A 14694-nucleotide genomic window follows, 5' to 3' on the forward strand; every position below is an offset into this window, starting at 1 on the left:
GGCTATCCCTCCTGACCCCTCCTTATACAGGCACGCTTGGCTTGGCTAAGGGCTATCCCTCCTGACCCCTCCTTATACAGGCACGCTTGGCTTGGCTAAGGGCTATCCCTCCTGACCCCTCCTTATACAGGCACGCTTGGCTTGGCTAAGGGCTATCCCTCCTGACCCCTCCTTATACAGGCACGCTTGGCTTGGCTAAGGGCTATCCCTCCTGACCCCTCCTTATACAGGCACGCTTGGTTTGGCTAAGGGCTATCCCTCCTGACCTCTCCTTATACAGGTACGCTTGGTTTGGCTAAGGGCTATCCCTCTGACCTCTCCTTATACAGGCACGCTTGGCTTGGCTAAGGGCTATCCCTCCTGACCCCTCCTTATACAGGCACGCTTGGTTTGGCTAAGGGCTATCCCTCCTGACCTCTCCTTATACAGGTACGCTTGGTTTGGCTAAGGGCTATCCCTCTGACCTCTCCTTATACATGGGCAACTAAACCCCCTGATCACCCATTTAGCCATCATTCCTCTGTGTCTGGTCTTGGAGGGGTTGGCCCACTAACATGATTTAGGTGGTAAATGTATGGTTGCTGGGGGTCCACTATTACCAAGGGGCACTTGGAGTGGTAGTGTGCTTGTGTGACAGCTGCAATATACATGGTCTAAGGCAGTGTTTCCCAACCAGAGTGCCTCCAGCTGGGAGTTGTAGTTTTGCAATAGCAGAGAGCTGTACTATGCGACACTACCACTCCATTCACAAGTGTCATGCGCTGCCGCTGTTCTATTGATTGGTGGGGGTCCCCGGTAGTCGGACCCCCAGTGATCATACCCCTATCACCTATACTGTGGATAGACTATGCCAGTGGTCTTCAACCTGCGGACCTCCAGATGTTGCAAAACTACAACTCCCAGCATGCCCGGACAGCCAACGGCTGTCCGGGCATGCTGGGAGTTGTAGTTTTGCAACATCTGGAGGTCCGCAGGTTGAAGACCACTGGACTATGCATTCTCTTAGTCAGCCAGCCCCTTTAATTCCTGCGTTCATTGACCGGCCCAGACTGATCTGTTGATACATCCATCTGCTCCTTATGGAGGAACTACTGTCTTATAGGGAACCCCCCTTAATGCTGGATTTGACCTCTTCCTCCACAGACCGTATCTGACCACATCTCTCTCATCTGGCTTCTTCTGCTCTGTGGTTTCCCTGAATATTTCATGTGGTTTTTAATGGCTCAGCAAAACTGACGGACTGAATAATTCATGAGGCTCTTCCTCTACTCTGAAACTAAAGAAGTCCCTTTTACATGGCGCCGGTGACTTAACTAAAAATGTTCTTTCAGATGAGGATATCTGACCTTAAAGGGGTACTCCGCCCCTAGACATCTTATCCCCTTATCGCGGTGCCGCTGCTGGGGAGCCCCGGTATCCCTGCTGCAGCACCGCGCTATCATTACAGCACAGACCGAGTTCGCTCTGCATGTAATGACGCGCAATACAGGGGCCGGAGCATCGTGACGTCACGGCTCCGCCCCTCGTGACATCACGGCCCGCCCCTTTCAATACAAGTCTATGGGAGGGGGCGCGGCGGTCGTCACGCCCCCTGCCATAGACTTGCATTAAGGGGACGGGCCGTGATGCCACGAGGGGCGGAGCCGTGACGTCACGCGGCTCCGTCCCCTGTATCGCCCGTCATTACGCACAGAGCGAACTCGCTCTGTGCAGTAATGATAGCGCAGTGCCGCAGCGGGGATCCCGGGGCTCCCCAGCAGCAGCACCGCGGCGATCTGACATCTTATCCCCTATCCTTTGGATAGGGGATAAGATGTCTAGGGGCGGAGAACCACTTTAAGGGGGCGCTCATTCCTGCTGGACTCGGGAGGGGTGTTTCCATGTAGTTGTCACCTTGTTAATACAATTACATGTTTACTACCCGAGTAGGACATGTTGTGCTGATGGAGAGGGGTCCCCTAAACAGAGGATTTAAAGGGGGTTCCTAATCAGAGACATCATGGCTCAAAATTTTGCCACCAGGGCTATTGGCTAATCTGCCGGGGTCCCACTCCCAGCGACCCCAGTGCGTGTAATACAAGGATAGCTTGACTTGTGATAGGCCAAAGTGGGGTCTGCTTGAAGAGAGGGGATCTCTGTTCTAGCTCATAGAAGGGAGTCCTTAATGGAGGACGTATCTCTGTAATATCCACGTATTCTATTAGTCTGTTTTTTTATTTTCTTATATATATATATTTTTTTTTTATTCAGGGGTTTTAAATTTGTCCTTTTAATAAAGGGGTACTCCGGTGACAAACTTTTTTTTTTTTTTTTATTCAACTGGTGCCAGAAAGTTAAACAGATTTGTAAATTACTTCTATTAAAAAATCTTAATCCTTCCTGTACTTATTAGCTGCTGAATACTACAGTGGAAATTCTTTTCCGTTTGAAACACAGAGCTCTCTGCTGAATCACGAGCACAGTGCTCTCTGCTGACATCTCTGTCCATTTTTAGGAACTGTCCAGGGTAAAAGGAAATCCCCATAGCAAACATATGCTGCTCTGGACAGTTCCTAAAATGGACAGAGATGTCAGCAGAGAGCACTGTGCTCAAGATGTCAGCAGACAGTTCTGTGTTTCAAAAAGAAAATAATTTCCGCTGTATTCAGCAGCTAATAAGTACAGGAAGGATTAAGATCTTTTTAATAGAAGTAATTTACAAATCTGTTTAATTTTCTGGCACCAGTTGATTTAAAAAAAAAAAATAAAAAAAAAAAAAATTTTCACCGGAGTACCCCTTTAAGCCCCAAAACAGATGCCCTTTGTCCTATTTGGATTAGTCATTCAAGCATTACCCCCATATTGTTTAAAGCAGGAAGTGTTTCTTAAGCAGCATACACCCTGTCTCTGGTGGGTTTAAAAGGCTTAAAGGGGTACTATGTTACTAGTCATTTTATCTCCTGTACACAGAATGGGGGATAAGTGTCTGATCGCGGGTCCAGCCACTGGGACCCCCACAATCTCCTACCTGGCACCATAGTAATCCGCATGCACAGAGCGATCTCTGCTCCATGCCAGATTCCTGGCGACCACAGCCCAAAGAGGTGGCTGACACACCCCGGGCCGCTCTGAAGCCTAGCACTGCTGGCGTTCTGAACATAAATGTTCAAAATTCCAGGGTCCCGGACCTAAGATTGTGGGGGTCCCAGCAGTCTGACCTCCCGCAATCCCTTGTATAAGGGATAAGATGTCTAGTACCAGAGTACCCCTTTAAAGGGAGTTTCCCAGTAGAATGGCTCCTCTCTGACATTCACACCCAGTTGGTCTGGCAGCTGAAATCCTTGACAATCATCTGTTATGTAGTATTCTGTGGTGTCAGTGTAATGCATGGTGGCATCACATATTCATAGACGGGAATGCTTAACTCCCCCTCTGTCCCATATGACAAAGTTTGTCTCCTTTTTAAGTGGCATTTTCATCTAGAATTGACATCTTATAGATGCCTTCAAATGATTTTCCCCAAATCTATGTTCCTCTACCATTGTATTGACTTATATTTTTGTGCTCCTCTTCCTCTAGGAGACGTTTACGGGCAGCTGTTGGCCTACCTCAGCCTGGGACCAGTGGTCATTCTCATCAGTTTTGTGACTCTTATCATATTCAAGAGAGAACTTCACACGGTTAGAGCCTATCAAACCCCTTCCCAATTACTGTCAGGTGATAATGATGGATTCCGCGTCATGGTCTCATTGTCTTTCTATATTCCAGATTTCCTTTCTGGGGGGCTTGGTAATGAATGAAGGTGTAAATTGGTTAATAAAGAACATTGTAAGAGAGCCACGTCCATGTGAAGGTAAGTGGGTGGTTTCTGCTCTTATGGGATCAGACCAGAATTGACAAGCTTTGCTTACCCTGTCATGAATTCTGCCTTTAGAAAACATGCATACAGGTTCAGTAGAACACAAGATAGAATTACAGTATAGAGTTTTATAATCAGTTTGTGACAGGGACCAAGCTAGGGCCACCAGGGCCATCATGTTGGACAGCCCGAACAGCTTAGGCTCCTTTCACACTATGGATTTCTCCATTTACAAACTTCCGTCACATGTTCCGTCTCTACAGCTGCAAAACCCGGCCGTTACAAAACCCCTGACGGCCGTGACTAAATTGCATTGCAGCCTATGGGGTTTGGTAACTGCCCGTTTGCACCCATATATGCCCGTAATTCATTACAGGCGTTATACAGTGACGGGACATCGTGGCGGAAAAATTATTGCATGCCGTAATTTTTCCGCCACTATGTCCCGTCGCTGTATAAAGCCCGTAATGAATTACGGGCATATGCGGGTCCAAACGGGCAGTTACAAAACCCCATAGGCTGCAATGCAATTTAGTCACGGCCGTCAGGGGTTTTGTAACGGCCGGGTTTTGCAGCTGTAGTGACGGAACATGTGACGGAAGTTTGTAAACAGAGAAATTCATAGTGTGAAAGGAGCCTTAGTGCCCATTCATATCTTATTTTGCCAATATGTCAGAAACTGGTCAAAAAAAAATATCCCAAGCTTGTGTAGCTTTTTTTTTTTCCTTCTTCTTCTTTTTATTTAAATATTTTTATTAGTTTTCAAATAAATGTAACAACATAAAGTTCAAACAACCCCAAGAGGATCCACCCCCGCCAGTACCAAAATAACCATTGGTCAATAAGACAGGGTGTAAAAGGAAACAGGAGCAATCCATTTTCTAAAGATCATACAACAGTATAGGTAGGAGTGTGAGGTGTACCAACATAGTAACACCACAACCACTGACACAACCATTCATGTACACACCAGAACACTTCATAGGAGCTCACCATTCATCCAAGTAACTACTCTAAAGACTGGGAGGCCTCACGGACCGGAGGATCTGTAGAGACATCCAACAACATCCACGGCACCCAAACTTTCAAAAAAATTTTGGGCATCTCCGACTTACGTACAGGGCATGGTAGATGGGGGACATATTTATTTACTAAGGCAATCCACCGGGACAGAGGAGGGGGAAGACGGGTACTTCCAGGCAATCACTGTGACTTTGCGTGCACAACAGGAGAAAGCGGATCAATACGCGCCTATAGGAGCCTATTACCAAACCATTGATAACTCCCAACAAACAGACTTCTGGTACAACACAGGAACAAGTCCACAACGCATGCAAAAAAGTGCCTCTCTCACTCCCACACCTGAAACAAACATCCAACCCCGAGACCCCCATGCGATGCAGTCTAACAGGAGTATAATACAAACGAAGAACAAACCTGGACCGAATGAGCATATCTCGGGCACTAACCACCGTAGGATAATACGTCTTAACCACTTCCGTCCACATGTCCTCTGAGAGACCAGGAACATCCTCGACCCATTTCAGCTGCGCAATAGCAAACGGATCTGGACCCACAGATTGCAGCAAAGCATAACTCTGAGCGAGAGGCCTAAACAGGTTAGCGGTTCCCAGGAGCAACTCCAAATCATTGAACACAGGGGTAACTTCCAGCGAACCAAACACTGCGGAAACCGCATGTCGCAACTAAAGATACCTGTAATGTAGAGGGACGTGAAAACGGTCTCTCATGTCAGCAAATGAAGGAAAAACAGTCTTCTCCAAACAAGTGCATAGCAAATTTAATTCTATGAGAGCTCCAAAACCCGGCTGCCTTCAACTCCCGCAGGTGTTCCCCAAATGAGGATTACCCCACAGGGGTGCTCGGGAAGAAACCACCGGCTGAAGAAAGCGCCCAGAAACCACCGACCAAACCGCCACCACCATCTTAATAGGAGCCAGCAAGGATGAAGAGGAAGCATACCTGTACAATGCATTAGTCAGTGTTTTATAGGAACCTATGAGAGCCCCTGTCAGAGCCGTGAAGGCATTAGAGCGATCCAGGTCAATCCACCAGGCCGCGTACACCAGCTGTGAAACTAGAAAATAGTTATGCATACAAGGAGCAGCAAGACCTCCCCGCTGTTTAGGCACCTGGAGCAGTGCCCGCCCCAATCTCGGAGGTTTATTCTGCCAATAGAAGGATCTCAGAGCCATGTGCAGTTTAAAAAAATAAAATAAAAAACCTGGGGGGGGGGGGGGGGCAATAGGTGACAAATGAGAGATACAGAATTTTTGGGAGGAAGATCATCTTAAAAATATTAACCCTACCCGCTAGAGATAAGGGTAAGGAGTCCCATGCCTGTAAACGCATAATCATGTTTTCTAGAAGAAAGACACCTCCACTCCCAAATACATGCGGTTGTTGGCTGCTGCACTCTTGCTGGTATCGGACCACAGTAATGTTAACAGAGAATAGCGATAGGTGAATACGGTGAAAAAAAAACTGTTAGCGGAGGCACTGCACAACTGTGGTCATGAAGAGAAGACTCGAGCAGCACAGGACAGTAAAAATTTTAATCGGTATAATAGGGACAACGCGTTTCGGCATACTGCCTTCCTCAGTTCCACTTAAAGTTCCCAGGGGTTGATTGGGCTCAGTTCTCGGTTGCTGGTAGTGGAAGTCCTGTGTGTATCTGTGGTGCCGCAGACCTTTCTACGCCAGAAAGCATAATCCCGCTGAGCTTTTCAGTCCCGCACAGGAAAAGTATACGATTGGGAATTGGACCGAATATAGGCCCAGATTTATCAAACTGTGGTAAAATCTCTCCAGATTTTCTCCTACACAACAGCCAATCACAGCTCCGCTTTCACTTTACCAGAACTTGTAAAAAGATAGGAAAGCTGTGATTGGTTACTGTGGAAAAATTACTCCAGATTTTCTCTCATACAGTTTGATAACTCTAGACTAGAGATGAGCGAAGTTACAGTACTTTGATTCTGAACGAACCTCGCGGCACGACGGTTGCTGACTTTATCCTGCATAAATTAGTTCAGCTTTCCGGTGGGCTGGAGACTCTCTTCTAGGACTGTATCCACCTTTTACAGCCCACCGGATCACCTGAAAGCTGAACTAATTTATGCAGGAAAAGTCATCAACTGCCGAGCCGAGAAGTTTGTGACGAATCGAATTACTGTAACTTTGCTCATCTCTACTCTAGACCATAGAAGAAATGAATTCTATTAAACTCAGTGGGATTACCAGGAGTACTCTGCCATGGTCATCAGCAGAACATTGACAGGTTGCTGACGTATTCCAGCAGTGTGTGGGTAAGATGGGGTGTGAATGGATCCTTTTCGAAGTAGGATTCAGATAGTAGGGTTTGGATTAGGAGGTCTGTTAAAGGGGTTATCCAGGAAAAAAACTTTTGTTTTTTAAATATATATATCAACTGGCTCCAGAAAGTTAAACAGATTTGTAAATTACTTCTATTAAAAAAATCTTAATCCTTTCAGAACTTATGAGCTTCTGAAGTTAAGGTTGTTCTTTTCTGTCTAAGTACTCTCTGATGACACGTGTCTTGGGAACCACCCAGTTCAGAAGAGGTTTGCTATGGGGATTTGCTTCTAAACTGGGCGGTTCCCGAGACATGTGTCATCAGAGAGCACTTAGACAGAAAAGAACAACCTTAACTCCAGAAGCTCATAAGTACTGAAAGGATTAAGATTTTTCAATATAAGTAATTTACAGATCTGTTTAACTTTCTGGAGCCAGTTGATATATAAAACATTTTTTTTCCCTGGATAACCCCTTTAAGGTCACAATTAATAGATTAGGCCGCTTCTACTCTTACAAGGTGTCTCTTCCTTGTGATATGAGGTAGATGCTGTGAGTGGTGACAGTGAATTCAGCCGAATGACAGAAGAGAATCAACCACGTGACACTTGGATAAAACTTTCTGATGCTCACTCTGCCCGGCATAGGCCATACATTATTACAAGTGCTTACCTCTTACATACAAGGCATGATATACGGGAATATATACAATGCACCTTACATATGTGAAAGGGTTAAAAAAAAGAGAAACTAAAAGCTTTATCATCCCCTATTTAAAAGTTTTGAGTGTGTGCGCTCAAACTTCCCCAGACTAACACCTTTTCTAAAAAATGATCATTCTGTCCTTTACACCTTCTGGCTCTTCTCAGGTCAGGAAATAGATTCTTATCTCCTTTTTTTTGCTAAATTTCTTACTAAATTCTTACATTTTTGGTGAGGTTACAAGACTTTTCTTACAAGAGTACAACTAAGGTCACATGCAAGTTCAGCAATAAAGGGGTTAATTAAAGGGGTACTCCGCTGCTCAGCGTTTGGAACAAACTGTTCCGAACGTTGGAGCATGCGCCGGGAGCTTGTGACGTCATAGCCCCGCCCCCTCGATGCAAATCCCTTTAAGAATTACAAAGCATATATCAGATTCAAATAAAACAAATCCTCTTGATCACTTAATCACAATCAATAAGAGTAGGATAAGAGTTGTTGGTAGGGTTCGGGTCAGTAGCGCTATGGTGTATAAGGTTAGGCTAGGTTCACACTACGGAATCTCTGGGCAGAACTTCTGCTGGATATTTAGCCGGCGGCACTAAGACCGCACGGACTGCATTGCCGTCCCCATAGACAGCAATGCATTTCTGGGTAGATCTTTTGGGAGATCTGCTCAGAAATGCATTGACATCTATGGGGACGGCAATGCAGTCCACGCGGTCCTAGTACCGCCGGCTAAATATCCAGCAGAAATTCTGCCCAGAGATTCCGTAGTGTGAACCCAGCCTTAGTCTGTAGGGGAAAGGTTAGGGCATGGGGCAGAATGTGTAGGGTTGGATAAGGGTTGTTTTGGGGTTGGGTTCATAAGTTCAGGTTAATTGTATATCTAAACTTGTTTCATTGCGTTTCCCTTTTGGTTACTTTCCTTCTTCTCACAGGAACGCATACAACAGTCACCACAGAGTATGGGTTACCTTCAAGTCATTCACAGTTCATGTGGTTCTTCTCGGTGTATTCATTCCTCTTCCTATACTTAAGGTGAGATACATTAATAGTATATTGAGTCTGGCAGGTTGCACATGATTACTTTTGAGAAAGTTCACGTTGGCCATATGTGTGGCACATGTTTAGTGGAGCTAGTTAGGCTTGGTTCATACTATGGAATCTCTGCCGGAGATTTAGCCAGCAGCCCTAGGACCACACGGACTGCATTGCCATCCCCATAGACGGCAAGGCATTTCTGGGTGGATCTTTTAGGAGATCTGCTCAAAAAATGCATTGACATCTATGGGGACGTCAATGCAGTCCGCGCGGTCCTAGTGCCGCCGGGTTGATCTCCGGCAGAAATTCTGCCCAGAAATTCCACAGTGTGAACCTAGCCTTAGGGGTTTTTGTGGATGACTACTTTACCAGTAGAGGCAGTAAACAGATCTCACCCTGATCAGAGATACCTGGGAAAAGGAGCTGGTAAAACTGTCTCTCCACACACCAAGCTTCTTAATGGTACAAGTGAAAAAAAAAATTTAAAATTATTGGCACATAGTAAAAAGATTGGAGAGTCCTTTTTTTTCTTCCAACTATCCTATGACATTTATTTATAATTTATATTTTTTTAAGGGGTGACTATTTTGGCCAAACTTATGAACCCCCTTTTAATAAGACCTTTATCAGCTTTCCAATAGTTAGGGACTGCATTGGCAGCCATATTGGTGGTCAGCTGGTTTCACCTTGAAAGACTCAAGAACATCTGTTTGTAAAAGAGAGTCTACTAGTATGAAGGAAACCTGATATTAGATCAAAGCTTTTCACAATGCTCTATAGAGCAGTGTTTCCCAACCAGGGTGCCTCCAGCTGTGGCAAAACTACAACTCCCAGCATACCCGGGGATTCTGGGAGTTGTAGTTTTGCCATAGCTGGAGGCACCCTGGTTGGGAAACGCTGGTATAGTGTATAGGCTTCTCTTAGCTGCCAGATAGCACTTACACTTTAAAGTGTAGCTCCAATGAAGTTAATATATAATCTATCTCGAGCATTGTGCTGCAAAATAACATCAATTTTAAATTCGGCACCTAAATGCTTAAACAGCCCCAAAATATCACTGCTCTAGAGGAGATCTGCATGGAGGAATGGGGCAAACAATGGGTATATAACAAAGTATTGGGATGAACTTTTTTTTTATTGACCAAATATTTATTTTCCACCATAATTTGCAAATAAATTCATTAAAAATCAGACAATGTGATTTTATGGATTTTTTTTTTTTCTCATTCTGTCTCTCATAGTTGAGGTTATAATCTATGATGGAAAATTACAGGCCTCTCATCTTTTTATGTGGGAGAACTTACACAATTGGTGGCTGACTAAATACTTTTTTGCCCCACTGTATATACTTATGCAGGGTTCTGCACGATTTTGCACAGTTTTACACTCATCGGACTTCATCTTGTGCTTTTGCCTTTCAGGATGCACCAGACAAACAATGCTCGGTTCCTGGACTTGCTCTGGCGCCATGTACTGTCACTTTGTCTCCTAACAGCAGCTTGTCTAGTCTCGTATAGTCGGTGTGTACTATGTCTTTTTACTATGTTTTCCACCAGTATTGAGCGCTGCTTCTTGTATAATAATCTCTGTATTCATTTTTTACCAGAGTGTATCTAATGTATCACAGCTGGAGTCAGGTCACGTACGGAGCCGTGGCAGGAAGTATCTTGGCTATAGCTTGGTTTGCCATCACACAGGAGATTCTTACACCGTTGTTCCCTAGAATTGCTTCCTGGTAAGTTTTTTTTATTTATTTTTTAATCTATAAAATAAGCATTATACACACTGGAAAAGGCTGATACACAGGGTTCTGACTATTGAATGGTTTGAGTGGTGGATTATGACTCAAAGTTTTACTCTGAAAAAATAATGGCTTGTCCTTTTGGATAATAAAAATAAATAAATAAATAAAAAAAAAATAAATAAAAAAAGAGGAAAACGGCAGCATAGGATAAACTACAAGAACATATAGCTGCAAGCCGCACCAGACCTGGGCAACAATTTATAAAGGCAAGGAATAAAGATAAGAAGCAGCACTCCAAATCCAACATCCATTAATGCCATTATGCAAGGTTTTAGCTAGAGATGAGCGAACTTACAGTAAATTTGATTCGTCACGAACTTCTCAGCTCGACAGTTAATGACTTATCCTGCGTCAATTAGTTCCGGTGCTCCGGTGGGCTGGAAAAGGTGGATACGTTCCTAGGAAAGAGTCTCCTAGGACTGTATCCACCTTTTCCAGCCCACGGGAGCACCTGAAAGCTGAACTAATTTATGCAGGAAAAGACATCAACTGCCGAGCCGAGAAGTTCGTGACGAATCGAATTTACTGTAAGTTCGCTCATCTCTAGTTTTAGCTTTGTGAGCCTTTCTCATTGCTCATCCGCAGTTTCCCTTGATATGTTCTTGCAGATGCAGTGAAATCTCTCTGAAATGACCACCCAAAAATCCCATAGAAAAAAAATGGTCTTCTCAAAGAAAATGGCCACTATACATAATGTATAGTGGACTGAAAATCCATCAAATGAAACCTGGTCTTAACAAGGGGGGGTCTTTTGCAGAGATTTCACAGTATTCTTCTCAAAACAGAACTACCTGCCGCTACTAGACAACAGCTACATAGACTGGATTTGTTAATCCAGGATGAATATCTCAGGATTATCAGATTATTATGGATTATTGCACAGCCGTCATATATTTAAACTTGTATCACTAGAGATCAGTAGGAAGACCAGAGTCTCCTTGTCATGTCAGTGAAGTGGTCTGCTTCTGGCCTCTCAGACTGAGATCTCAGTAATACATGTATATAATTTAGGCCTCATTCACACTACCGTTAGGACACGGGGGGAAAATAGAAGCTTGGGTCATCTTTGTTTTTACTTCCGCTGAGAAACAGCGGCCCCCGACAGACACCATTTACTATAATTGGATCCATCGGGACCTGCTGTTGCCCCCCCATCAAAATGACGGCCGTCAAACTCGGAAAACAATAAAAAATGAATAAATAAAAAAAAAGCGTTTGACGGACGTTCTTGAGGGGGTGCAGTAGCAGTTTGAATATAGCCTTAAAATACAGTGGTCCCTGCACATACGATGGTAATTCGTTCCAAACGGACCATTGTTTGTTGAAACCATTGTATGTTAAGGGATCTGTGCAATGTAAAGTATAGGACAGTGGTCTACAACCTGCGGACCTACAGATGTTGCAAAACTACAACACCCAGCATGCCCGGACAGCCAACGGCTGTCCGAGCATGCTGGGAGTTTTAGTTTTGCAACATCTGGAGGTCCGCAGGTTGAAGATCACTGTTAGAGGTAGTTGTACTCACCTGTCCCCCGCCGCTCCGGACCGTCACCGCTGCCCGGGATGTCGTCGTCCATTGATGTCGCCGCATTCCCGATGCTCCGGCAAGGCCTCTGCTTCCCCGGCATCCTCGCTCTCCGTCACCGCCATCGCGTTGCTACGCACACCGCTCCTATTGGATGACGGGACGGCGTGCGCAGCGATGTGATGACGACGATGGAGAGCGGCGACGATGCAGGGGATCCCGAAGAAGACGCGCCGGAGCCCCGAGGACAGGTAAGTGATCGTCAGCGGACCACACCGGGCACCGTAAACGGCTATCCGGTGCCAGCTGAAGCAGTCTGCGCTGCCGGATAGCCGTTTATGCGATGGCCCCGACATACAAAAGCATCGTATATTGATGCTGCCTTCAACATGCGATGGCCTCTGAGAGTGATCGTATGCTGAAATGATCGTATGTCGGGGCCATCGTAGGTCGAGGGGTCACTGTATATGACTGCCTCCAAGTGCTGCATGTAGTATATGAAAAAAAAGATACAAAAGCGCAAACATGTGCCGTTACCCTGGTGTACATGAAGTTACCACTAGCAACGATGGGTTGTGCTAACCTTATGGTGTTAAGCTCAGACCACAACACCTACTGAAGCTTGATTACCCAATCCCTGGGTATGTAGCCGGGGGTGCTGCCTGGATCGTGCCCGTCACTGAAATCTTCAGGACGGTCAGAAGGATTTCGGAAGAAACCTGCAGACCGCAGGATAAATAGCGATCCTCCTGGCGCTCTCCCGATGATGATTTTTAGAAACCCAACTGAATTTCTATTAATTTTTTTATTAATTTCTATTGTCCGATTCAGTTTCTAAAAATTATCATCGGGAGAGCGCCAGGAGGATCGCTATTTATCCTGCGGTCTGCAGGTTTCTTCTGAAATCCAGGTGGTGCATATTACATTGAGGTGAACCCCCCCCCCCCCCCAATTTGCAGCATAGAAGTGATTGTCCATCCAATATAGTTACACTCCAGTGAGCACTTTAAGCTGTTTCAGGATCTCCCTTTTGCATGTAAGGTTACCTCTTTACTGCAATAGGGTGGCACAGGGCTGAATCTGTGTGATGTAGAAGAGTATATATACACAGAATGTTTGCACTGTATACAGGTAGGTAAGGGGCCATATGAGCTGTATGCAATCTCTGGGCTGCCAGTCATACACCATTGCAGTAATATAGAGCAGTGGTCTCAAACTGTGGCCCTCCAGATGTTGCAAAACATCAACTCCCAGCGTGCCCGGACAGCCGTTGGCTGTCCGGGCATGCTGGGAGTTGAAGTTTTGCAACATCTGGAGGGCCACAGTTTGAGACCACTGCTATAGAGGAATACATATATTAGTGTGTGTAAATCCTTGCTTGTTTCTGTATCCATTCGTATTGCTGTCATCAATGTGCTCCACATTTCCATCACATAGGCCCCTTTCTTGAGTTTCTGTCCTAACACAATATATTGCTCTATTCTTTCTTGCAGGCCAATTTCAGAATTTTTTCTTATCCGTGACACCAGTCTAATTCCCAATATCCTGTGGTTTGAATACACAGTCACTCGATCAGAAGCCAGGTAAATATGCCAAGTATAGCATTTATAAGTCCATATAAAGACGGAACAACAGTGAACTCCAACCCAAGGCTTTCCAGCTGCTGCAAAACTACAAATCCTAGCGTGGTATGCTGGGGTTTATTTTGCAGCATTTGGAGATTCGAAGGTAGACTATTCAGATAGATGATACTGTGTGTTACTTACAGGTATTCCGAAAGAGTACCTGCAGATAACACACAGTTACATCTAGGATGTTTGGTGACAACCATGGTGGTCAACCGTGTTTTTGAGCCCCACAAGGAGAGCACATGCATTACAGAGTACCTGTCATGATCTTGTTAAATTTTATAATCCTCCCAGGTCACTGCCCCCATCACAATAAACCACCCCCTGCCTTTATTTTTATTATTTCTTAGTTTTCTACCTTGATATTGCTCTGTATTTTCTGCACAGTCAGATTCACAGACTGGGAAGGGGCGTTCCCCAGAAGGCGTGACATCATCTGAAGCCATACAGGGGAGAACTTCCTCCCTCACTCTGCTACACACAGCCCAGAGCAGTTCAGTGCGACATGAGCTATGATTGGCTTAGGCTGCACCCTGCAGTCACGCCCCCTCCCATAGACGTGCATTGAGGGGGCATGGCTGTGATGTAACGAGTGGGGCGTGACCAGGACATCCCGAGCCTCCGTCCCGCATCGCCAGTCATCCGGCATGGAGCGAAGTTTGCTCTGTGCACTGGATGTCTGGGGTGCCACAGCCAAGATCTCAGGGGGTTCCCAGTGGTGGGACCCCCTCGATCAGACATCTTCTCGCCTATCCTTTGGATAGGGGATAAGATGTCTAGGGGCGGAGGTACCTCTTTAAAACTCTGGTGGAAAACT

The 14694-nt window shown here is 45.4% G+C and overlaps 1 protein-coding gene across 3 annotated transcripts in view; it reads left to right on the plus strand.

Annotated features, from left to right (window-relative positions):
• The window catches only part of DOLPP1 (dolichyldiphosphatase 1), a 65438-nt gene that overhangs the window by 11949 nt on the left and 38795 nt on the right, over positions 1-14694 (plus strand). For all 3 annotated transcript variants that reach the window (XM_056538779.1, XM_056538781.1, XM_056538780.1), the window contains exons 2-7: positions 3559-3659; positions 3748-3832; positions 8818-8917; positions 10342-10440; positions 10527-10655; positions 13743-13832. In XM_056538779.1, the coding sequence (XP_056394754.1) occupies positions 3559-3659; positions 3748-3832; positions 8818-8917; positions 10342-10440; positions 10527-10655; positions 13743-13832 (604 nt within the window). The remainder of the gene's footprint in view (positions 1-3558; positions 3660-3747; positions 3833-8817; positions 8918-10341; positions 10441-10526; positions 10656-13742; positions 13833-14694) is intronic.

Source organism: Hyla sarda, chromosome 9 (assembly GCF_029499605.1).
Source record: "Hyla sarda isolate aHylSar1 chromosome 9, aHylSar1.hap1, whole genome shotgun sequence".
In the NCBI taxonomy this organism is placed as follows: Eukaryota; Metazoa; Chordata; class Amphibia; order Anura; family Hylidae; genus Hyla; species Hyla sarda.